The sequence below is a fragment of the Ascaphus truei genome, chromosome 14 (assembly GCF_040206685.1).
Source record: "Ascaphus truei isolate aAscTru1 chromosome 14, aAscTru1.hap1, whole genome shotgun sequence".
NCBI classification, from domain to species: Eukaryota; Metazoa; Chordata; class Amphibia; order Anura; family Ascaphidae; genus Ascaphus; species Ascaphus truei.
Window position 1 is genome coordinate 37,450,466 of NC_134496.1, and position 24,964 is coordinate 37,475,429.

A 24,964-nucleotide genomic window follows, 5' to 3' on the forward strand; every position below is an offset into this window, starting at 1 on the left:
ACACACAGTGACACACACACACACACAGTGAGACACACACACACGTCACCTCTCCTTCCGGCCGCCGCCATCTTAGTTAGTCCATGAGGGAGGAAGGGGGTCCTTCCGGGCACCGCCATCTTAGGTGCCGCATGGCAGGTGCAGGCTGCCTGCCCACTGCCTGTCGGAGCACCGGGGGGGAGGTGAGCGGAGCACCGGGGGGGGAGGTGAGCGGAGCACCGGGGGGTAGGTGAGCAGAGCACCGGGGGGGAGGTGAGCGAAGCACCGGGGGGAGGTGAGCGGAGCACCGGGGGGGAGGTGAGCGAAGCACAGGGGGGGAGCTGAGCGGAGCACCGGGGGGAAGCTGAGCAGAGCACCGGGGGGAAGCTGAGCGGAGCACCAGGGGGGAGCTGAGCAGAGAACCGGGGGGGAGCTGAGCGGAGCACCGGGGGGGAGCTGAGCGGAGCACCGGGGGGGAGGTGAGCGGAGCACCGAGGGGGAGCTGAGCGGAGCACCGGGGGGGAGGTGAGCGGAGCACCGGGGGGGAGGTGAGCGGAGCACCGGGGGGAAGCTGAGCAGAGCACCGGGGGGGAGCTGAGCAGAGCACCGGGGGGGAGGTGAGCGGAGCACCGGGGGGAGGTGAGCGGAGCACCGGGGGGGAGCTGGGGGGAGACACGGGGAGAGGAGGTGCGCGCGGGTCACGATGACTTGGATTTCAGGCTGATGTTCGGGGAGGAAGAGGCGGAGCCTCCGGGACCGGCGGGTAAGAGACCAGGAGATGTGCTGCTAACACTGTGAGCCCCACAACCCCCCCCCCTACCGTGTGTGTCTGTGTGTGTCTGTGTGTGTCTGTGTGTGTGTGTCTGTGTGTGTCCTTTGGCCTGTCACTCTGCCTCAGGCCAATGAGAGGTGTGCGGGGGCGGGTGGGCCAAGGGACCAATGAGATTTCCCCTAGGGACAGAGGCCATGCAGACAGGCATACAGTGCTTTCACAAATATAGTATAAGATATTATTTATTTATTATTATTTCTATCGAGAGAGTGAGTCTGTGGTAGGGCATCTCATTGGTAGCCATGTCAGCCAATGGACGGCTCTCCCAGACTGAGTCTCGCGAGTTTTTGAGCTCGGTGACGTCATCGCCGGGGGCGGAGATTGCACTATGTAATGGAGTGGCAGGCAGACGCGAATTTACTTTTTGATAAAGGGACGCTATGTCCTGAAACGCTTCAAAGTTACCATGTACTTCGCTCTGGCCACTTAATAAATTACTGTTTTTACTTCATCTGGCTGCAGCCCCCATTGTTTGTTTGGCAGTGCACCGCTATTGGACCCCTGGACCACCTTTCTTAGTATAAGATATTATTTCTATCGAGGAGATACAATGTAGTGCCACACGGCTGTGCAGAGATATCAACATAAGTACAATCCCCAACAGTGGTATCTGTATATCAGATCATTAACCCACTGTTAACACAGTTAATGATTCTGTCTAATGGAACACAATACTGTGTTATGTGATTCCCAATGGTGAGCTGGGAATAACAGCTTCATACAGGAGAACATTGTGTAGCAGATGCTTAACCCTAAAGGGTGGAGTTGTATGGTGGAGTTGTTGGGGGTAAGCAGCACACTTTCACCACAGCTAGCTATTCCATTTAGTAGGGCAGAATAGATCTAATAATATTGCAGGCTAGGTTAGCGACTACCGATTTATGTGTTCTGATAACACCACAGTATGGTGGTTTCGTTCTTGAAACACACCATTTGTGAATATTGCTCTTCTGATTTAGCTGGTAAGTTGTATATTGCGATCTACTAATAAGTAATCTCCTACATTGCACTGACTAATCTTACAAATGGCAGTGACTATATCGGAAGTCTTAGCTCATATACCACTTAATTTAGCGCATCATAATTGCACGCTACTAATATATATATTTTGTTTCTTTTCTATCAAAGAGATACAATGTAACGCCACTCGGCTGTGCAGAGAGACCACACTGAGGCTGCGTCATCAACACATATGAATCTGTAGTCGCTAACCTAGCGCTGCAATATTATTATACAGTATCTATTGTGTGCTACTAAATGGAATATCTAACTGTGGTGAAAGTGTGCTCCAGTCCAGGCTTTGGCTGGAACCCGCCCTTACCTGGCTGCTGTGGACATGTTGATTACTGGCGGCCTGCTATATTGGCTGCACCTGTTCAAGGGTTTAAATAGCAGCCAGTGACTTCCAGCCCCTGCCTGAGCGTTGTATATGTTTCCGTGTGTTCCTGGCCTTGTTCGTGAGCCTGCATCAAAGGCAGCACACTTAAGATGCTTTGGCCAAAGGGTTAAACTAAATAACACCCTTTTTCAAGAGATGCATTTTGGTCACATTGGAAGTAGCTTTGGGCTTCTTTGTTCTTTATCAAATAAAGTTATTATTATGGGACCATGAGCTTCTCTTCTTTTCCTCCATGTACTACTGGACGTACCAGCGATCTCCTCCGAGCTGTGAAAAGGAACTGTCTTTGCTTAACCAAAGAAAAAACAGTGCCATCCAGTGGTTAATGTAGATAAACAACCTAATCTTATATACAATCCACTCTTGTCCCCTTTGCAAAAGGCAACTTTCTTGTTTTTACAATAACTGGTCATGCATCTCTAGTTGCATAATAACGTTATTAGGATCAACAGCTGTGTGTAAGAGGGTGCACATTCTATGGTGATATTCCACAGGGGTCTACATTTGCTAAAGCCCCCCTTACTTTTAACATCTCCCCCTCCTGCTCGCACCCCCTCCCACCCCCCTCCTTACCGGCTCTCTAGCATCGGCGGCGTCATGTGACCTCGCGTTGCCATTTGACAGTGCAACGTTATTTGACGCCGCATTGTCTTGACGACTCGTCGCAGAAGACCCGGCTGAGAGCAGGTAACAGAGAGTTACAGAGGCCTCGCTCCTTCCCCGGCATTTAATTAAAATGTTGTGAGGAAGAGCGCAGAGCCTCTGTAAATGCCACGCCCCCCTCTCCCAGAAAATCTCACGCCCCCCAATTTACGCACCCCTGCTCTAGAGAATAGAAGAGCTAACTTTAAATCCCCACTAAGAGGAATATGAAACGTTGATTCACCAAAATCCTGAATCTACATACATACTTAAAATAATTGGCATTGATACTAAAATGTATTAATTATACCACACCTACCCAAAACAATGATGCATTTATCAAATTATCGTGTCTATGGACAGTGAAAAAAAAAAGAGACAGAAAAGATATCAAGACATTGCATATCCATTTACAACAGATGCCCCCAAAACAAGAAACATTAATATATACATATATGTAGACCTGATTAGGATTGCAGATAGACTACAAATTATAACCGTAAACATTTGCTTGCTCAGCTGACTGCAGCTGTTCAACAGACACATTCTGTAATGTGCTGTGACAAAGGCCCTGTTAAACATACATACTAGTAGCAGGAACAGAATGACTAGTTTGTAGCTTTTGGACAGGAGATTTTTTTTCTGTTTTATGCAGACATGTTCAAGAAGACATTTTGGCTACAATATAACCCACCTCAGAATCTGCAACCTCTGCCAAGTAGATTTGTTATGACTATGTTTCTCATGTTTCAAGATATCATTGATCCTCCCACATGGAACGATAACTCAAGGACACAATAATACTACAATTGGTATAAGGTAAAGGTGTAATCTTACATTAAATATGACATTTCCCTTAGAAACCCATAATAGAGTTGAAGCAGGTACTTGATTTAAAAAAGTAACACAATCATTTTCTAGGTTTAAAGAGTGATGGATAATGCTCTTAAGCAGGGGTGGCAGTCCTCAAGGGCCCCCAACAGGTCAGCGTTTAAGGATATGCCTGCTTCAGCACAGATGTCTCAATCAGTGGCTCGGTCATTTTGATTGAGTCACCTTTGCTGAAGCAGGAATTTCCTTAAAACCTGACCTGTTGGTGGCTCTGCAATAAAGCACTGTCTGTAAAATGTAGCACAATGTCTGAGTACACTCCAAAAAAAAATAAGTTAATTGTAAATTAGGCGGCAGACGTTGATGAACTATATATGTATGAGATCCAGTGATACTTCCAAAGAACTATTTTTTATTTATTATATTAATGCAAGAACAACATCTAGCCTTCCCCTTCTAGCACTACAGCACTAACATCCCCTTCAGCACTACAGCACTAACATCCCCTTCAGCACTACAGCACTAACATCCCCTTCAGCACTACAGCACTAACATCCCCTTCAGCACTACAACACTAACATCCCCTTCAGCACTACAGGGGCACTCCATGTCAGGGGAGCTCAACTCCAGTCCTAAAGAACCCCCCGCCCCCCTCCTTAACAGGTCAAGTTTTCAGGATATCCCAGCTTCAGCACACGTGGCTCAGTCAAAGACTGAGCCTCTGAGCCACCTGTGCTGAAGCAGGGATATCCTGAAAACCTGACCTGTTGGGGGAGCTTTAGGACTGGAGTTCAGCACCCCTGCTCTACTTCTTCGTAATATTGACTTTTCCACTGATTTGAAGATAGATTTACTGCACATGTGTGCAATCTGTGCAATCAGCCCAAAGGGACAAGAATTGCTTTTTCTTTCTGATTATTTACACTTTGCCAAAGCTTGAGTCGAAAGAAGAATGTTGAAAGAAGAATTGTTATTGTATTGTTCAATCAGGGCAAAGGTAATTTAATATTACTACTGTTTAAAAGGTCAATGTAAAACTATGTTAAAAAAATATTGAATTTATAGTCACGAAGTCAGAAAAAGAGATATGAAAGGAATATCCTTAGGTTATAACATTAAAAAGAATCTTGCAACGAGGTATATTAATAACGGTGCCGTGGTTGCGTTAAAGGCAATCATAGAATCAATCAGAGACATAATTAACATACTAATTACCGTCACATCGTCAAAATGATTCTTAATCTTTTACAACTATTACTACTGTAACCCTGCTTCCCCCCCCCCCAGACTCATCTGTAGTGTCTAGGGTGCGTGAGGGCAGATTACATGCGTAGTGGTGGTGCATACCTGCGTGGAACAGGAGGGCCTGAGCTTCCCGCGATGTTATTGGGGAGACAGGACCAGGCTTCTGGGGTGGTAGCCTCAATGCTTTCTTAGTGGTGTAGCGCCTCCATCTTCTATAGCTCCCAGGGATATGGGAGAGGACCTGTATAGAAGAACACCCCGTGGTCCAGGGTTGAATGCTCCCAAAAGTACACACAGTCTTTGTATAAAAGGTATCGTCTCTTTATTGGCGTATCCGCGATGCCAAATGTAGTGGCAACCAGCAGCCACAACAACAGCAGCAATGTCCTGTTTAGTACTCCACTCTCCTCCCGTTACAAGTCTCTCCTCCTCTCCTTCCCTCCAAGTCTCTCCTCCGACAGGATGGTCTGGTCTGGTCTGGGGCGGCAATACCCCGCGGCCCACCGCAGAGGTTAGCCTCTGGGTGGGGAATGGATTCTCCCCATCACCCCGGCACGGGGGTGAGGGGCATTGGTCCACCGGGGCTATAGTGCTATCCGCTCTACTCAACGGGGTTGAGTCTCTCTCGGCTCCGGTAGGATGGCATAGGTGAGACGCTCTGTCTCCTCCAACTCCTTGGACAGTACAGCTCTCGACTCAGAGCCCAGGACTAACAGAAGACCGTCACTCACAGGAGCGGCTACTAAATATAGAGTCAGCCCCACCCCTCATGATGTCAGCAGAGCCTCCCCTCTGTCTCGTGCCTGCAGCAGAGTCAGGGGCCTGCGTCTACCACTCAGGGCAGGGGGAAAACCCATGATAACTACTGGTGCCTGCCCTTAACAGGACTTACCACAGTAGGAGGAAGATAGGTATAGCCCGTGCTGTTTACAGGGGGCTACACTACTTTTCCTCTGTTCTTCTCCCATCTCTCTTCATCCCCCCATTGTTCCATGGCTGCTTGAAGTTCTTTGTCATTTAGTGTATGGTTTCTCAACAAATGAAGGATATTTTGCCTTCTAGATTTGTGTTGATTATATTTAAGGTATGCAAAGAAGGGCAGGTACCATGTTGGTCCTTTCTTCCATGGAGTAACAAAGGAGGGAGAGGGAGTAGATAGTATGATACTTTTTATTGAACCAACACATAGTTGATGTGTTTACAAGCTTTTGAATCTCTGAGGATTCATCATCTTCATGATAAAGGACTATGGGCCTCATGCAGTAAGCGTCGATTAAGTGAAATCGGCAAGCTTACCGATTAGTCATGTTAATGGCGATTTTTCCTCTCCGTATGCAGTAAGTGCCGAATACATTCAAAATCAACCCGAAAACAAATCCGCCCACTCTCACGATGATTATCCGATCACACACAGGTGTATCGGCGTGCGTGGCGGGGTGCTGATAGGTTGCCCAATCACAAATCTTGCTGAATCAGGCGAAACAAGCATGTATTGGATTGCGCGCCATATTTAAAGGCAACGTGTACTGCTAATCATTCTCTGTGTTGTTGGGAGTGAGAGAGAGAGAGACGCACAGAGCTGGCTGATTGAACATTTGCATATTGACGGAGAGACTTGTTGTGTATTGGGTGAGCTTTGTCCATTGTTGTTTTGTTTACATCTTTTTCTTGTTTTATATGTGGAAGTGTTTCGTGTGATTGGCTGTACATTTATTGTCTGTTTTTTGTGAGTGCTGGAAGTATGCCCGCAAAGCGTGGGAAGAGTGATGCTGGTGGGAGTGGGAGTGCTACTCGTGCGAGTACGCGTCGGAGTGAACGTACTGTTCAGGGGAGTGATGTTGCTGGTGCACCGAGTGGTGTTGCTGGGAGTGGGAGTGCTGTTGCTGGGAGTGGGAGTGTTGTTGCTGGGAGTGGGAGTGCTGTTGCTGGGAGTGGGAGTGCTGTTGCTGTGAGTGGGAGTGCTGTTGCTGTGAGTGGGAGTGTTGTTGCTGGGAGTGGGAGTGCTGTTGCTGGGAGTGGGAGTGCTGGTGCTAGGAGTGGGAGTGCTGGTGCTAGGAGTGGGAGTGCTGGTGCTAGGAGTGGGAGTGCTGGTGCTGTGAGTGCTGCTGGTGGCGCAGTTGCTGATGGGGTGTCTGGTGGCGTGATTGCTGGTGGGCAGCTTTTGGTGGCTCTTCCATTGGAAGAAGGAGAGTCCAGTCAGCACCAGCCAAGCTCTGACCCTAAACCTGCTCGGAAGAAACGTGTGGAGAAGCCACGTAATCCTCGCTTCAATGACCAGGAAAATACAGCTCTTGTCACTGGCATTCTGGAGCACTATGACAGTATATATGGACATTTACTAGGTAAGTGTACCTTTACATTTATTATTCAAATACATGTAATCCTAGGTCATCTGAGTTTTGTTCATATGCAAATATGGGTTCAGAATATCTTTCTATGTTAATTAGTCTGGAAACACAGCTTTTTATCATGCCTTACAAGGACAACTAATCACAGGCGGTCAATTTGCCATAACTGCATACAATATGAATGCAACCTTGCTTACATGTATAGGTTTAGTAGTGAATGCTCATGTGCTTCACATATTACACCTAAAACAGCATGTTTGCTATCTCTTGGAACAGCTAGCAGTGTAGGAAACTGGTGCTTCTATTATTATTAATTTACCTCATATATTTTATATGTTTTTCAAGGGCGGACAAGTTCAGCAAGCAGAAAAGAAATGTGGGACACAATAGTCATTGGTGTCAATGCGTGTGGGAATCATGTGAGGGACAAGCGGAATTGTCACAAGAGATTTGATGATATTAGGTCCAAATTGAAAAAGAAAATACAACACCAACGCGTGCATGCTACTGGCACTGGAGGTGGGCCGACACCACAACGTCTCATATTAAGTCCATTGGAGGAGCTGCTTCGGGCAAAATTACTTCCCGTCGTCGTGGAAGGCTTACCTGGTGACCGTGATATAGGAATTTATCCCTCACAATTTCCACCAGGTGAGAAATATTAATGTACTAGGCGTGTCGTTGCTTACAGTTATTTTGCATATTTACACTGCTTTTTATACTGTCTTCACAATATAAGCATACCTGCATCTATATATGTATATGTCTGATTCTGTATATATATATATATCAAAATAGACATATATGTTGTAGTCCTACTAAAAGCAGTAACTAATATAGCACGTGCCATTGTGTGCTCATTTACATGTGAATTCCCAAAATGCATTGCTGCAGTGGAAGCAATTGATGGTGGGCGAAGATGGGGAACAACAGGGTAGTACACATGTGTAACACATGTTAATGAGAAATTATTACTAGCTACAGGTACAGAACTTAAATATGTATAATATTATTGTGTATTTTATTTATTTTACTCCGACAAACATGACATTACTGCCTATTTTAAGCATGCATCAAATATATTGCATGCAACGGCCTACAAACATCACTTGCACTAACACATCTATAGTTGTTTATGAAAAGGTCCATTTTTGCTTTAACTCATATACAGACAGCATAATGAGGCACACGTATCATATTTTATGTCATTGTTTTCATAACTTAAAAACTGCACACGACTATTTAGCTCATCTACCATTGTGTTAAAGCAGCTGCAATTAATATCTCATCACAGCATACACTTCAACAGAGGGGGTGGGGTTCAGCACACACACTAATTACAGCCTCATTTTAGGGTCAACTTAGTTCACACCATTTTCACCTGTTTCAAGTAATTGAAAGGTGTGGCTGATTAGGCTTTTTGGGGAAGGGAATACCGTTATTACAACCTGACTAGCACAACTGAAGTTAATCACACTCATTTGAAAGCTTCACTTTAGCTACTAAATGCCCCAACAACTCATTACTTATCAAAGCGTACCTCACACATTAGTTCACTCATATCTATAGTTGAACTACTATCAACGACACATTATCACACACTGCATGTGTTGTCTTGTTGAGTCACAGCCACATTCAGGTGTGCCACATCTTATATTAATGTACCACACATATCCTGTACCAAAAACAAAACTTTTTGCAATATGACCACCTTCATGATAACCATTGTGAATGGTCATCTCATGATAGTTATGGACATTATGATACTGATATCACTACACAACATATGATTTTTATGTACAAATTTTATCTATTTATCCTCACGCATTACTGCAGAAACATAGTATGTTTTATGTTAGGGAACTCAAAAGTTCTAAGTACACAGGCATGTACATTGTTATTACAACTATTTATGTTCACTTTCACACACAAATTTTGGGTTAAGGAACTGATGCTGTTACGTACTCATAAATACAGAACATACAATAACTGTTTGTTCAATATTTACACATGTAAATGTAAAACTTATGTTATTGTTATATATAGTTGCCCCTGAAGGACATGTGTCACCTGAGAGGGAACAAGTGTCTTCACCTGGGTCAGCCAGCTCAACACACCTAGAAGGTGAGTGTATCAGTTGGTGGCCATATAATATGTGCTCTTCTATATGTTATGTTGTCATGTTCATTAATTGTTTTGCACATGTTCTTTAAATACGATTACTTAGTGTATGTGAAAATGAAGTGTAAGGCAACATGTATTGTGTTAGTGATGTTAACTATCATGTAGGAGTTGTGAGTTTACAGCAAGTTTTCATTCACTCATATTTCATACTGAGTCCAAACATTATTCTTAATTCAAGGTAGTTTTTAATGTGAGGTTATAAAACGTATGGAAACATGTTAGTTGTTACTTTTGACACAGTAGAATTACATAGTAACACAGCAGAGATTAAAATGCCATTTAATAATGTGTACATTTATTTGTAGAACATGATGAAGAGGATTATGATGATGATGATGATGATGATGATGATGATGATGATGATGATGATGATGATGATGATGATGATGATGATGATGATGATGATGATGATGATGATGATGATGCCGCCGCCGCCGCCATAGACACACAAATACAAGCAAGTGACCATGAAGAGGTTCCAATTGAAACTGTTTTACCGCCAAAACGTCCAGCAAATACCACATATGATGCAATTGTAGCTTCTGAGGGAAAAATTGTGGAAGCAGAAAATCGTCGCCATTCTGACCTGATGACAGTGCTGGAAAGGATGATTGCACTGCAGGAAGAAACAGTTTCACAATTGGCACATCTCCACAGAGTCTTCATTGAAGTGCCTAAACAGTTGCAAAAAATCAACACCTCATTCGAAGCATTAGTTGTTCAGCAAACACAAGCTAATTACTGGAGAATGACTAATGTACCACAATTCAACACCTCACAGGCAGGATCTGTTCATGCAGGTCAGTTTTCACCACATTCATCTGATATTCATTCACCAGGCCCAAATGTTACCGGTCAAGTAGCAGACATTGCTGTGCAGGTTCCTGATGACATCCTACCGCTGCCATCTGTACAAATTCAGCAGCAGACACCTATAAAGGAGGCGACAAAAACAAAACAAGACACACATGAAACAGACCAACCATCACTTGTGCAGTGTCTACCAACTTGCTCACATGTGTCAGTGGGCACAAGCCCTGTCCGTGAACAGTCACTACCCAAAAGCCCTGTAGGTGAGTCACTGCCCAAAAGCCCTGTAGGTGAATCGCTGCCCAAAAGCCCTGTAGGTGAATCGCTGCCCAAAAGCCCTGTAGGTGAATCGCTGCCCAAAAGCCCTGTAGGTGAATCACTGCCCAAAAGCCCTGTAGGTGAGTCACTGGCCACAAGCCCTGTAGGTGAGTCACTGGCCACAAGCCCTGTAGGTGAACAGTCACTACCCAAAAGCCCTGTAGGTGAGTCACTGCCCAAAAGCCCTGTAGGTGAGTCACTGGCCACAAGCCCTGCCCGTGAAGTGCCAGAGGCCACTCAAAGTGGCTCTGTTGTGCCTAAAGTTGGTGGCAAAAGAAAAAGGAAAATTCAAGAGACAACAAGCAGGCCTGTTACTCGCTCGCAAAAGGAACAAAAAAAATAAATTTTAAAATTCACAAAATATGTCTTTGGCCTTGTTTTGTTGACTTCAGATTATCTAATTACTATTATATGTATGCTGAAGACTGTGTTGTTTCCAAACTTTCAAGTATGTTCTTGTACACGTGAAGTTTTGGAAATGTTAACACTCCTAATTAATGAATAGTGTTATAAATATTGATGTATTAATCGTCTGTTCAGTAATGGTCCACCAGGAGCCAGTTGCTAAGTTTAGAGAAGCTGCCATTGACTTTGCAGCAAAACATTGCATTTGGGTGTGTTAATTGATGTAATCATTGCATGTGCATATTATTTTCATGCAATTATAAAAGCACCTATTTAACTGCAAACATCTTTCTTGTACGTGTACAGCAGGATTTTGTGTTAAATATTACTTACCTTTGGTGGCCATTGTAATGTTGTCCTTTAATCATTTATGTGTTCTTGTTTCAAGAACATCTCTGAATTTATACTAAAATATATGTAGTATGTATTGATATATGCACACACACACACACACACACTGTGTGTGTGTGTGTGTGTGTGTGTGTATATATAGTACTATCTAAACTGGTATAGATGTATTTACAAAAAACATACACTTCATGCTTCCTTGTGAAAACACACTATTTTAATAATACAGGCCTAATGTTTGACAACTATACTAAGTGTGAGCCTCTAACATTATTGGGTGCAAACAAATGTTTATTACTTAATTCACTCATGTTTATCACCATTTAAATAGGTTTCATACATATACATATATACACACACACACACACACACACACACACACACACACTATACATATAGTACAATATACACTTTATATATATATATTTTTTTTTATGAGAGAGATATATTTATATATATATATAGATACACACGTATTTAAACTCATGCAGACAGGTAGTTAACCAGACTTTCAAATACACACAGAAATGTATGTGGGAAAAAAAACATTTCATTTTGCAGGTGTGTGTATTTACTGATATGGCTGTCTAAGCACTATTTTCACACAGTGCTCTTTGTTATTTTTCTAGAAAACTCAATGTTACTGAAATAAGTGTAGGAATGCTTTCACAAACGAGATAAAAAAATGATACATGTTTTTCCCACATTCGCCTATCACTAACCACAAAAGTTAAACCAATTAAAAGGACACATCCAATTGGCGTTTGAAATAAGGAGTAAAAGTAGTTACTTTTGTTGACCTTGAAAACGAAACACAGGAATTTGTTAGCCATTGAGCAGAATCATTTTGATGAGCAAAGAAGACAGAACTGCACACATCTTTTGTGCTACTCTGACATGGCTGATGAATTCGTTAACCATATGAATCCCCTCTTAGGTTATAAGTACATGGTTTCAGAAGCAATTTTGAACAGTCGCGGACACAAAGCAAGCACATGCCAAATCTATGATTTGATTCGAGCTAAATATCCTTATTACCAATACCGTAGGCATGCGCGGAATTCTAATTCCTCAATAAGATTCACTTTATCAACTAATGACTTTTTTGAACGTGTGCAGGATAAGCTAGAACACACCTATGGTTTCTGGAAGATTGCAAAGGAAAAGCATTTTACCCTGAAAGAGGGCACATATATTGTTGTGAAAGGCATATTTATTCCTAGTGCCATTAGCAATGGATCCGCTACTACTGTTCCGTGTGAATCGATACCTGCTGCAATATCTGCACCCTCCATTCCTGAAACCCACATTGTACAACAACAAAAGTACTATGATTATGTACCAAGCCTTTCAGCTGAAAATGCATTGGAATGGGAACCCGAAGAAATGAACCTACCTCCCGACCAATTGTTTGAAGAAAGCAGTGGCGATTCCTATGAGCGCTTCATGGAGGAGATGTGTGTCATACTGGATTCAGCGGGTGGGTCAAGCGTGGATGAAAATGCCTTGCATTTCTGGAGCGAGCAGTTGCAGCCAGACGAAGAGTTAATTCTAGAAGAATGGTAAATATAACAACCGTTATGCGTTGACTGTGCGTTTAAATGTTTTTTTATTTATTTTTTTTAACCACCATTTTCCCTTTCAATGCGTGGATACAGCGTAACATTGCAGACTGCATAACATGTAGCGATCACAAAGAAATTGTTGCCGAATACAATATAGTATAACCTGAAAGAGTAGTACACATTGCTGACGGAATAAATATACGTACTTTCCTATCCCTTTAACCATATTAGCAACATTTTAACATAACTCTAACACATACCTGTTTTGTTATCATGCAACATTTAAAAGCGGGTCCCCCACGTATGACGTGGGACCTTTGTCATGGCCCAAGGCGTCCTTAAAAAGGATTACGGATGTAAGTCCCGCCCCCAAGCGACGTGCGCGCCTCAAAGCCTATTGGCTGTCATGTTTTGTTATAGTAACGGTAACTGCAGTGTGTCATGTGTGCGGCTCAGTGTTTGTAGGCGTCAACTGGGCGTTAGCCGAATGTTAATTGAGTGGGAGGAGTGTTAGCGTGCGTTTCACGCTGGTTTAACATGACGTCACACGTATTGCATTTGCGCATTGTGTTATTGGCCGTCCTTTCTGTCCAAACACGTCTGTTTAAAAAGAATACAGATGTACTCGTTTAGAACGAATGTAGTTTCGTATTCATTGTATTTGAAATAAAGATTTTATGTTTAATGGTATTTTCAAGATGTATTGAACGCACAACGTACGCTTTGTTTTGCGCATGCGCTAACAGTTAGTGCAGCCAAGCGTGAAGTGCGTGCGCACACTAAGATGTGCGCGCACATTTTTCAGTATACAGGCAACGTTCACATCATATACATAGTTATGCCTGCTACAAATTTAAAGAAACATTACATACTGATGTACACTTGTACTTCTAACATATAAGTGAGTGACGTGTGTATGTACACAATCATATAGAGCTGTGTAATGCGTTGTCACGGATACATATATAGTAAGGTGCCATATTTGACCATCGTGTTTGCTGTATTTCAGAGATGTCGGGGAATATACAATCGGATCAATGTATGATTTCAGAAGAGTCTACCTTTATATGAGATGATTGTGAGGAGGAGCCACCGACTACTATACTACATATGGAACTAATTTTATATTGCTTGCAGCGCTTATTAACAAACAATTAAAAATGTGATACCCTTATGCCTATATTGCATAAGCACTTAATTAACATAATGATGTTGCAAAATAGTGCCTCATGAATTTTTATTGAGTGTTCTTTAATGACTACTATCATTTTATGGCATGGTGTGTTTTATATATAACAACCATTCCCACTCTGCTAACACATTTGTGAATTCTATTGTGTAATGGAACGTATGACTGTCGAAACTATGTAACAATAATAATAATTATTATAATATGAGCATGTTCATGTATAGCGCTGCTAGTTGTACACAGCGCTTTACAGACACATTTTTCAGGCTGAGGTCCCTGGCCCGTGGAACTTACAATTAATTTTTTGCCGCCTGAGGCACAGGGAGATAAAGTGACTTGCCCAAGGTCACAAGGAGCCGACACCGGGAATTGAACCAGACTCCCCTGCTTCAAAATCTCAGTGCCAGTGTGTGTCTTTACTCACTGAGCCACTCCTTCTCCCAATGTAAAGGACACTTACAACCAACTAGCCATTTCTTGTTAAAAATCTCTTGTTACATGGGTATGTTGATAAAATGGTTTGGGACAGTAGCAAATAATGTTATTGGCCAGATGTTGTGGTCCCCTACAATGCATGATGTTCTGATTATGACATCAACATCATGTAATGAAGTACGTTTCTGTGTATATTTCATTAACCTAACTAACTATAGTTTACTGTGTTTATTAAAAGTTCTAAAAATACATAGTATAGTCAATATGATGATATAAGCTACCATAATAAAGCTGGTGTTATCATTTGTCGGTGTTATACATGGATCCTACACAAATTGATACAGACACAAACAGTTGTGTTACAAAGTGTGTCTATGCTAATGTGCACGTGATTGACGTTACAATTGTGAGAATACTTGATAATTAACATCATGATAATGATGAAGTGACGTGATTTATATTCCAAAAATATTACCAACATTGTCATATTGGTAAATTATAAATGCTAAATGACAGTAACATTAGCGACAAATTTGTCTTCTCTGTTAACAGTTTAACACTTGGTACATGTAGGACACATCCACACACGTGTGACTTATACATACACATGTCACAAATTTAAATTAATGTTGACTATTAATTCCTAGCATTACAAAACACCAACATTGCTAAATATAAGATGTAGTACGCATTGTTGTGATTGCAGGCATTCATGCATGGAGTTTTATGATCAGTCAATTTCATCCGTGATGAATGATCTCCCGTAAGTAAAGAAATAACTACAGTTATCCCCTTGTCTCCAAACACCTCTATATTACATTAATGGAATTTATAAGGAAACATACATAAAATGTGATGAAATGGGAGTAATCATTTTCTAATACAATGCACATGAAAGCTCAAGAGTAGCTAAATGCATATACATGATACAGAAAGTACATATATGTAACATTTGTGTTTAAACCAATATGTTGGGTTTTTACTACAAATAATTATAGGAAGATTGATGTAGGCACATCTTATGAGAGATGTCAGCAAATATACATACCATGATCAGTCATACTGGAGATATACCTATAATGCAAAGGAACAATATATAAATTGCAAACATTGACATGCCATCTTCAGTACCGTAAACAACACAGCAAAGTGTGTATTTGGTGTTAAATGTGCAACACCATGTATATTTAATGACATTCAAAATGTAAATCAGGCTGGTGTACACATCATATGGATGTACATGTTACACTGCACCAATAACATTGTATGTAAGCATACTAGAAGCATGAATGAGTATGGGCATAATATGTGTATTGTGTTAGCATAAGGAACAACACAATGCTAAAATATTAGTGCTTTGTTACCCCAGTTTTATTCACATACACACAACTAAAGTAAAATTGAAGAGGGATTATATAACCTGTGCAACAATAACATACCGGTGCCACATCCCTTTGTGCACACAGCAGAGAGAAGAAAGGTGTGCAACCCATATTCATCTGTGTCCTACCAGAAGGGTATATAAAAAAACATTATTGTTAAGATAACATAATGTAAGTATAAAAGTAGAACTTGGAACATATATGTTTTTACTTACAAGAAAAAAATGAATTGATGAGATTCTGGCGTGTCTGGCCACCACTGGCTGTTTGTTCATTTTCAGCAGCTACATGGGTGGGATGCTCGTCTACCACAGGCTCAGCTAGGTCTGACTGTACATTGTGCCTGAGTGCAACATTGTGCAAAATGCAACAGGCAAGGATAATATCAGACACTTTTTGAGGCTTGTATAGAAGAGCCCCACCAGTTCTGTCCAGACACCTAAATCTGGTCTTGAGTAGGCCAAATGTCCTCTCTATAACAGATCTTGTAGATATATGGGCTGCATTGTACCTGTCCTCTGCTTCAGTTTGAGGGTTTAGCACCGGAGTCAAGAGCCACGGCCTAATTCCGTATCCTGAGTCACCTATAATGAATGTAGCACACATAAGCTGACATTAGTGATCAAATTGTACAATGCCAACATTCCTAAATAAAAAAGTGTTTTGTGTTAGAACATGTAAATGTATACTCACCCAGCAGCCAACCATGTTCAAAATGTCCCTCTTCGAACGCATGGAAGACTGAAGAGTTCCTCAGGATAGAGGAATCGTGACTGGAACCAGGGAATTTTGGTACCACATGCATTATCCTCATCGTCGCATCACATACCACCTGTACATTGAGTGAATGGTAGTGCTTACGATTGCGGTACACATGCTCACTCTGACTAGGTGCAATCAAAGCAACATGTGTGCAATCGATTGCACCCAGCACACATGGTATCCCTGCTATATTATAAAAGCCAGTCCTGACTTCCAGCCACTCTGTCGCCTCTGTAGGAAAATGAATATAATTCCTAGCGCGTCTATTGAGTGCATAGAGAAACTGGGTCAAGGCCCGCGAGAATGTAGATTGCGAGACCCCGCCCACTATGCCCACAGTTGTCTGGTATGACGCGGAAGCAAGATAATGTAATGAGCACAGCATTTTAACAAGCCCAGGGACTGCACGACCTCTGGCTGTGAAAAAATCTAAATCTCCCCTTAACTCCTGATAAAGAGCTAAGATTGCTGCTGAACTCAAACGATAGCGACTTACAATCTCCTCCTCACTCATCCCATCTAACAGGGTTCTCTCCCTGTACAGACGCGGACGAGGCACAACTTGTCTCCTCTGTCTTCTCCTCTGATCTCCTGTCCCTCTCCCTGTCTCTGTCGTATCCGCGTGACTGTCCCTGTCACTGTCCCTCGGTGTGTCCCTCCCTTGCCCTATATGATTCTCTTCATCATCAAGCATGTCATAGAAAAGAATGTTCCTCCGTCTCCTAAACAATCTCAACATTTTGAAATGAGTAGCTGTGAATGATCAGGTAATGGGCGTCCTTTAAATAGGTATGTGATGATGTCAGGTGACATAGTAAAATGCAAGGTGTTACATTAACATAATAAAGTACTTCTGTGGCAAGCTGTGTGCAGTTCTTGTTATAAGTATTTGTTGTGTGTATTCTGCAGGGAATGATGATATTTGGCAATGATGTGACGTGAACCTTTGTAGAAACATTGCTTGCAAATAAATAGTTGCATGTGCAATGCATGTAACACTTGTGAACGCAACAGTCAGTCATGTAATTAGGCAAAAAGGCTGAGATTGACGTGGGAAAAGTTTTGTGTAACATGTGTAATTAGGCATGTTATTGTGACATGTTGACAACAATGAATAGTCGTGTGCATATGCATGCATTTGTGTAATGAGGATAGTTGCTATAGAATGAGTTTACAAGGTGTCCCAATGCTGAATTACTGTACATGTGTGTATAAGTTAGGTTGAAGTGCTTGTAATGCTACGGTTACAATGTAAACATGCAATGTGATTGAGCGTCCAATAAGTGACGTCATGAAAATAGGGAGGACCCAAAACTAGATGTAAACATGAGAATTTAGATGTACATGAACGTTTAAAGATGCGTGTCACATTACAAGCATTGTGTAATGTAAAGGAACATGAATATACGGTGTATGTGTGACATGTGTGACATGTGTAACATCATGTAAATAATTGTCGCTCAGTTCAGTAAAATGTGTGATATGGTGTGAGGTTCTCCTTTAAGAGTTGAGTATAGTATTTTCCCTTGGCACATCATCACATGATGAGTAATGTGACCCGCAAATGCTGCAAACATGTAAAAGTATAATGTTATGCAAATAATACACGTCAGCTGTGACACAATGCAGGGAATGCCCCCACACTGTAATGCAAATGACGTTTGTATTGTGAGCAATGAAACGTAAACAGTACTATACTGTTATACGTCCCCGCTCCATTGACTCCATTGATGTACAGAAGATTTTTTTTTTCTAAGTGCCGTTCCGGCAGCCTTAGCGATCGTTCTCCCCTCCAAACTGCCAACTTTAGTTGGCGGGAGAAATTGGCCATAACATCTCAATTTCGTAGTGCCGATCAGGCCCGATAAGCTGTTTTTTTTTGTTGAATCCAGCCGATTTAAAAAAGTGGCGATCAGTGGCGAAAACAGGCTTATCGGCAGCCGACTGGCCATAACAAAATAATCGGCTCCGAAACCTGGCGAAATCAAGCACTTATCGGCGCTTACTGAATCTCAAACCCAATTTTGCCTATAAAATGGCGATAAATCCCTTATCAACGCTTACTGCATGAGGCCCTATGAGAGGTTCAAAAGCTTGTAACATATCAACCACGTGTTTGTCCAATACAAGGTAACATACCACCCTCTCCCTCCTTTGTTACTATATTTAAGGTAGGGTATTTTAGAATAATCCTTTGGGTGTTAGGGTTACATACCTTCTGGGGTTATTTTCTACCAAAGTTCCTATATTTCTGGGCTGTCAATGTAGGCTTACATTTTCATTGTTTTTTCTATATTCTATATTTCAACCCGGACATTTCCCAGTAATGTGCTAATAAAAAACTATTGGGCTATTTCCAATTTTGGCTAGAAATATCGTTAGCAGATTTTCTTGGCTTTATCATACACATCCAAGTCATTTCAATGTTCTTTTTATTTTTAGATCTGAAATGGAAATGGGGACATACCCAGAACCCAGAACCCTAATCTTACCGCCAAGAGCCTCCATATTCAGGAAATGTGTAACTATAAAAATGAGTATAACCTGTAAGGCTGTCCCTACTTTAAAACAAAAATAAAGGAAATACACTTAACTATCTAGTAAAACTTTAAACCTTGTGGCTCCTTGTGATAAAGCGAGTCGTCCTGCTTTGACATACCTCAATCCCAATTTCAGTACATTTTCTTGTTTGGAATGAGATTGCTTCTTCAGATAACATTTTTTTACTTGTGAAAATGATAAACATTCAAATTATCATACTTCACAAAGGGTCCCTTAATACTAGAGTTGCCGGACATTACGCTTATACAGGATTGCCCCTTATTTCATTGATTTGTTCCATTGTCCCAGAAAGGTCTGTCGGGACACATTGTCCAGTATTTTAGCGCCTTGACGTGAAATGCCTGAACTTAAAATGACTGTAATGAAATAAGTCATAAAAACATAATAGATTTCTGTTTGAGTGTAATAGTTAAATTTTCTGATGTAGCCTTCCTAAAGGATTAAAATAATAAAGTTAGGACACTGCCTGGTCATCTCAGAATTCCATAACACCCTCCCATACAGGCGTTACTTTTTCTCCCACCGCTACTTGTAAGTTCAGTGCACGTCTTTCCCCTCCCGGCCAAGCGCAGAGGTGATAAAAAAACCAAATAGTATAACGGCCAAGTGGGAGATCCCTTTCAGCTCGAAGCTTTGCAAATCATTCATCGCTCATTATGATGTCACTCTTTCATACTGGATTTCAGCGTCCCGTATTATAAAAACTTTAATGTAGCAACCCCAATTAATACCAGAAGTTTTGTATGTAAATTATAACTATTTCAATAGTATTAGAACTACTATTTCAATGTATGTATAGTATCTGCAATTGATAAATGTAATTTGTAACTGAGGTGTAGTAGGGGAGAGGAGAGAGAGCATTAACACCAGTTAACCTACTCACCTTGTGGATATATTCAAATAAGAATATGTGCAATAATATGCAAAACAGAACAGTTGCATGCAGATTTCATGATAAACACGTGATCTGTTTGTGAGATGAAATGCTGGTCTTTTTGTCTTTCCTCCTGTTGTATTTCTATATTTTGAAATAACAATAGATGTGTTTGAATTGAATGTAGGGGCTCATGGTTTTGTTTTTATTACTTTACCATTTATGGAGTAATGGTTTACCACTAGTACCTAACCTTTACTATTACATCAGCCCCTAAGAGGATTTCTATTTATGCATGGACTCTTTGTGAAGTATGACTATGAAGTATTGTTATCTTGGCTTTTTCATCTATGCTAAACTCATGGAATCTTCTGTAAATCAGTATTGGTTGACCGGAGCAAGAGCGCAAAGACGGGTGGATGGTCCAATAAAAGATATTATACCACCTACTCCCTCTCCCTCCTTTGTTACTACTAAGGAAGAGAGAGAACCCTTGAAAGCTTGTCCTTAAATATCAATTGTTTGTCCAGATAATGTAAATTGTGCTGTCAATCTTATGTAATCCAATAAATGGTCTAAAAGACCCCTTTCTCACTTAACCGAGTGCATTCCTGGATGAATAACATTATGTAGTGACAGTTCATTGGAGATCCAGTCATACAGATACTAGGCACCGGGAGAAATACCTCATGATAACGGGAGTGCAATGCAAGTATTTAATTTTCTAGAGTCAAAAAATGTATCACCTAATACTGATGTACTCATCTTATTTATTTATTTATAAAAATGTTTTTCCAGGAAGTAATACATTGAGAGTTACCTCTCGTTTTCAAGTATGTCCTGGGCACTGAGTTATAACAATACAAGGTTACACACGGTTCACACACTTTAGTTGCCCTTCGGCTGTGCCAAACGCTGTCCACCTTTGGGGTGACTCAGATGTACACTGAAGGGATTCAGCTTGAATGCAGATGTGGATTCAAAGTCCTTTGTCTTCCTGGCTCATTAATATTCCAGTGGGTGGAGTTGACGTTCCACATAGTAAAAGCAAATGTTAACCCTTAGCATGCTGGTTCTGTGCAGAGGGGAACAGCTCTTGGGGAACCCCATCAGGCGTCCGCCTTTGGGGCGATGCAGATGTACACTAAAGGGGTTCATATTGAATGCAGCTGTGGATCATCTATTCTGAAGTTTGATATAATTTGGTCCTCCTATTCAGGGCCAATTCAATCATTAGGCCAACAAGGAGAGCGGCAGATTTCTAACACTGAGGGGGATTTCCCCAAGCAGGGAGAGAGCGGGGCAGCTGGTAGAGGGCTTGGCAGTTAACTCTGTCCTGACTGGCTGCTGCTGGGTAATGCAGCTAATCAGGAGTAGGCATAAGGAGCCTGGGGGTGGGGCTTTCCAGCATGGAGAGGTGAGAGGGGGGCTGTGTGTGTTTGGCAGAGACATGCCTGAAATATCTATTTAGCTCCCCCACTCTCACAGATCCCTTGCTTGTCCACTGGGTGTGCTGCTGCGCCTGTCTTCTGTGGCCTTTCCGCTGCTGTCTTCTATTGGTTCCATTATAGTTTCCGGCCTTCTGTCTTTTCCCTGACTTAATAGTTTCCCATCTTCTGGTTTACCTTGCCTTTGGTTTGTGTTCTAGTGACTCTCCATGCCACAGACCTGTTCCCTGTCCTGTTTAGCTGTTCCATGCCTGTGTCTAGCTTACATTAAAAGTCCTTGCCTGTACACGGCTTGCCCAGCCCTGTGTCCCAGCCCTGTTTCTGTGTTTCTCTCCTGTCCCTGTGTTCCCATCCTGTTGCTGCCTCCTCGCTGCTGACATCTGACAACGCTAACTTGCCACCTGCCTCTGACCTCTGCCCATGACCCAACAACACTACCGTGCCCTAGACCCCTGTCTGTGACCCCCGACTACGCCTTCACTTACTGCCTGCTGTTCCGGCCACTGAGGTCCACCCTGCAGCTGGAGGGGGGGATATGCCAGAGAGGGAGAGAGAATGAGGGGGGAGAGGGATGAGAGGAAGAGAGAATGTGGGGAAGGGGAATAGGAGAATGAGGAGGAGGGAGAGAAAATAAGGGGAGAACAGAGAATGAAATGGAAGGGGGAGTATGAACAAATCGAAGTAGGTAATCTATTTTGTGTTTAATTTTTGAGGTAGATAGAAAAAAAAATCTGAAAGTTAATTGTGTGAGGGGAAGGGGGGGGGGGGGACACGCAAGCTGAAGGTTTGCCAAGGGTGCTAAATAATCTTGCACTGGGCCTGTTCATATTGCAAAGCCAGTATAACCAGCCTCACACTGGTGAGACCTATAAGGTCGAAAAGCTGTCGGCTTGTAGGGGTTGTCATTGTTAAAATGGATAAGAAACAAAAATGTGACACGGTGTGCTCATTTGCATATCATTTCCCAGAATCCCTAGCTGCAGTGGAAGCACTGTATGCTAAGAGTTAATGGTAAAAAGCAGGGTTGCAGACCTGTCTAAGACGTGAATGTGCTCACAAGTGGTAATTTTATTTACTGTCCGTATAGTGAGAAAATATAAATACAACTAATCTACATTTTATTGTTACAACCTATAATTTTTAGCATTGGATCTTGACAACTATGACTAGCGCTCCACATTATTACATACATAGTGTGTGATCTCCCTCTGGCAACAAACCATTTCTTTCTTTATCTAGAGGCACAGCTGACCTACACAGTAAAAACAGAATGCAACTAATGCTGCTGATTCAGAATTAATGGGATTCTCACCCACTCTTAAATCCTATGTATAATTATGTAGTTAAAAATATTATCTGCCGGTGCGGGTTTTCATAATGTTGAATTTAGACTAATATCAATTCTGTTCTGCTGTTAATGCGGCATTTATTTTTATGCACACACACGTACACACACATACTGTATACACGTATATATATATATATATATATATATATATATATATATATATATATATGTGTTAGTGATGTACCGGGTACCCGGCCATATTTTTAGTACCCGGAAATTACCCGGACCCAGCACAGGGTGCTGGGACCCGGTGCCGGGTATTGGGTTCTTCCGTCCTGCTCTGCTCCCTCGGTCCTCCTCCTCAATCACCCCACTTCCTCTGGGGTGGAGGGAGAAGAGAACAGAGAATGGCAGGAGCAGAGCAGGGCAGCAGAGGAGGAGGACAGCACCCGGCAGAGGAGGAGGATGACAGAAGGCGATGCAGGGAGAGATGGATGTCAGCCGGCAAAGGAGGAGGACGGCAGCTGGCAGAGGACATCAGCCGGTGGTGGAGTGAGAAGAGGAGGATGTCAGCCGTTGGCGGGAGAAGATTTAGGACCATGTGAGCAGAGCAGGGCGGTAGAGTAGGACGGCTGGGGAGGAGTTGCGCTGTGGCAGCAGCAGACACCGGAAGTCAGAGAAGACTTCCGGGTTGGACCACTGGGGCCTGCTCCTTTCCAGCCACTCTGTGCCACCCTGCTCAGCTTACATGGCCCTCAGTCCAATCTCCCTCCGCCCCCAGCTGACGTCTTCCTGCTCTCCCTTCAGTACCAGCTAACATCCTCTGCAGGCTGCCATCCTCCTCTAACTTCACCGAGGCTGCCGTCCTCCTCCTCTGCAGGCTGCCGTCCTCCTCTAACTTCACCGCAGCTGCCGTCCCCCTCCTCTGCTGTCGCCGCTCTGTGCTTACCACTCTCTTCCGCCGTCCCCCAAACCTACCCGACCGGATACCCGGACCGGTAATTTTTCTTTCTTTTCTGGGTACCCAGTATTTTTTAGTACCCAGTACATCACTAATGTACGCTTATACATACTGGCATTTGGCTGGTAAACTGTGCTTGATCTTGTCTTTGGAATCAGCCATTTAATTGACCAGCATACAGTATATGAAAGAATAGCCATTATTTGCAGTAAGTAATTCGTGAAAAATCTCCATCTTTAGGTATTTATGGTTATAGTTGACTGCGCGATTTTTTACGTTTCTTTTTTTATCTTGTTTTATGATTCAGAAAATGCCAATAGCTCCAAGTATTTATAGTACATTTCCTTCCCCATAAATTAGCTGGACTGTGAAAAGATCAAGCTGTGTTTCAGTTTGCGGTGGGTAGTGTTTTTATAGCACTAGCCCACACAATTTATTTATGAAGAACAAAACTGTGATACTGGCTGAGATATGCTTGTAATAGGCTGAAACTGTTTGCATGTATGAAAGCTAAATCATAATATATTTCACAAGATGAAGACAACGTAAAAACTACCCTACAGTAGCATTTAGATGGTTCAAATGATTTATTATTTTAAGAAATGCTATTTATCATTTTTTACCTTATCACATACTTCACTGTCCAGTCCTCGTGCAGTTGTATATTTCTAAGACATTTTGATGTAGAATTATTCCTGAAGGGTCTCTTGAATATGACTGTTTGGGGGAATTGTCTAGGAAACGGTAATAGTTCTTCCTCAAATCACTGCGCTTTAGAATAATGTACCTGTTTTAGATATCATTCCTCAACTAGCCCCTAACAAGAGTGCATGTGTATTGTATATTCTATGCTGTATGTGCTTCTAGAAAGGAAAGGGCTTGAAGATGACACCAGAAAATACAAGGAACAGATGTAGCCGACGTTATTGCATAATAATGCGTTACTGCTCACGCAATGTGTATCATGCTATATGCAAGGCTCCATTGACACAAATTGAGCTGCCAGTATCAACATTGCCTGATTAGGCAAACTATTAGGCAAACTATTAGCATGAGCTCACAGGTACAATAATGTCGGATACATCTCTATATAGTAGCTTCACTATTTTAGCTCTGTATGGTAGTGTACTTCAAAGGCAACTGGGCTTTTCAGTCTG

At 42.2% G+C, this 24,964-nt stretch overlaps 1 protein-coding gene across 1 annotated transcript; it reads left to right on the forward strand.

The window, feature by feature from the left end:
• The first annotated feature begins 9,226 nt into the window (after nucleotides 1-9,226).
• LOC142465462 (uncharacterized) lies at nucleotides 9,227-10,931 on the forward strand. The gene is made up of 2 exons (XM_075569418.1): nucleotides 9,227-9,400; nucleotides 9,766-10,931. Exons 1-2 carry the CDS (start codon nucleotides 9,304-9,306, stop codon nucleotides 10,929-10,931), a joined length of 1,263 nt encoding a protein of 420 aa, XP_075425533.1. The 5' UTR covers nucleotides 9,227-9,303.
• The last annotated feature ends 14,033 nt before the right edge of the window (nucleotides 10,932-24,964 follow it).

Coding starts and splice junctions, on each gene's coding strand:
- LOC142465462 (XM_075569418.1), top strand. CDS start 9,304: ATGTTATTGTTATATATAGTTGCCCCTGAAGGACATGTGTCACCTGAG. Junction 9,401..9,765: donor CAGCTCAACACACCTAGAAG/GTGAGTGTATCA, acceptor ATTTATTTGTAG/AACATGATGAAGAGGATTAT.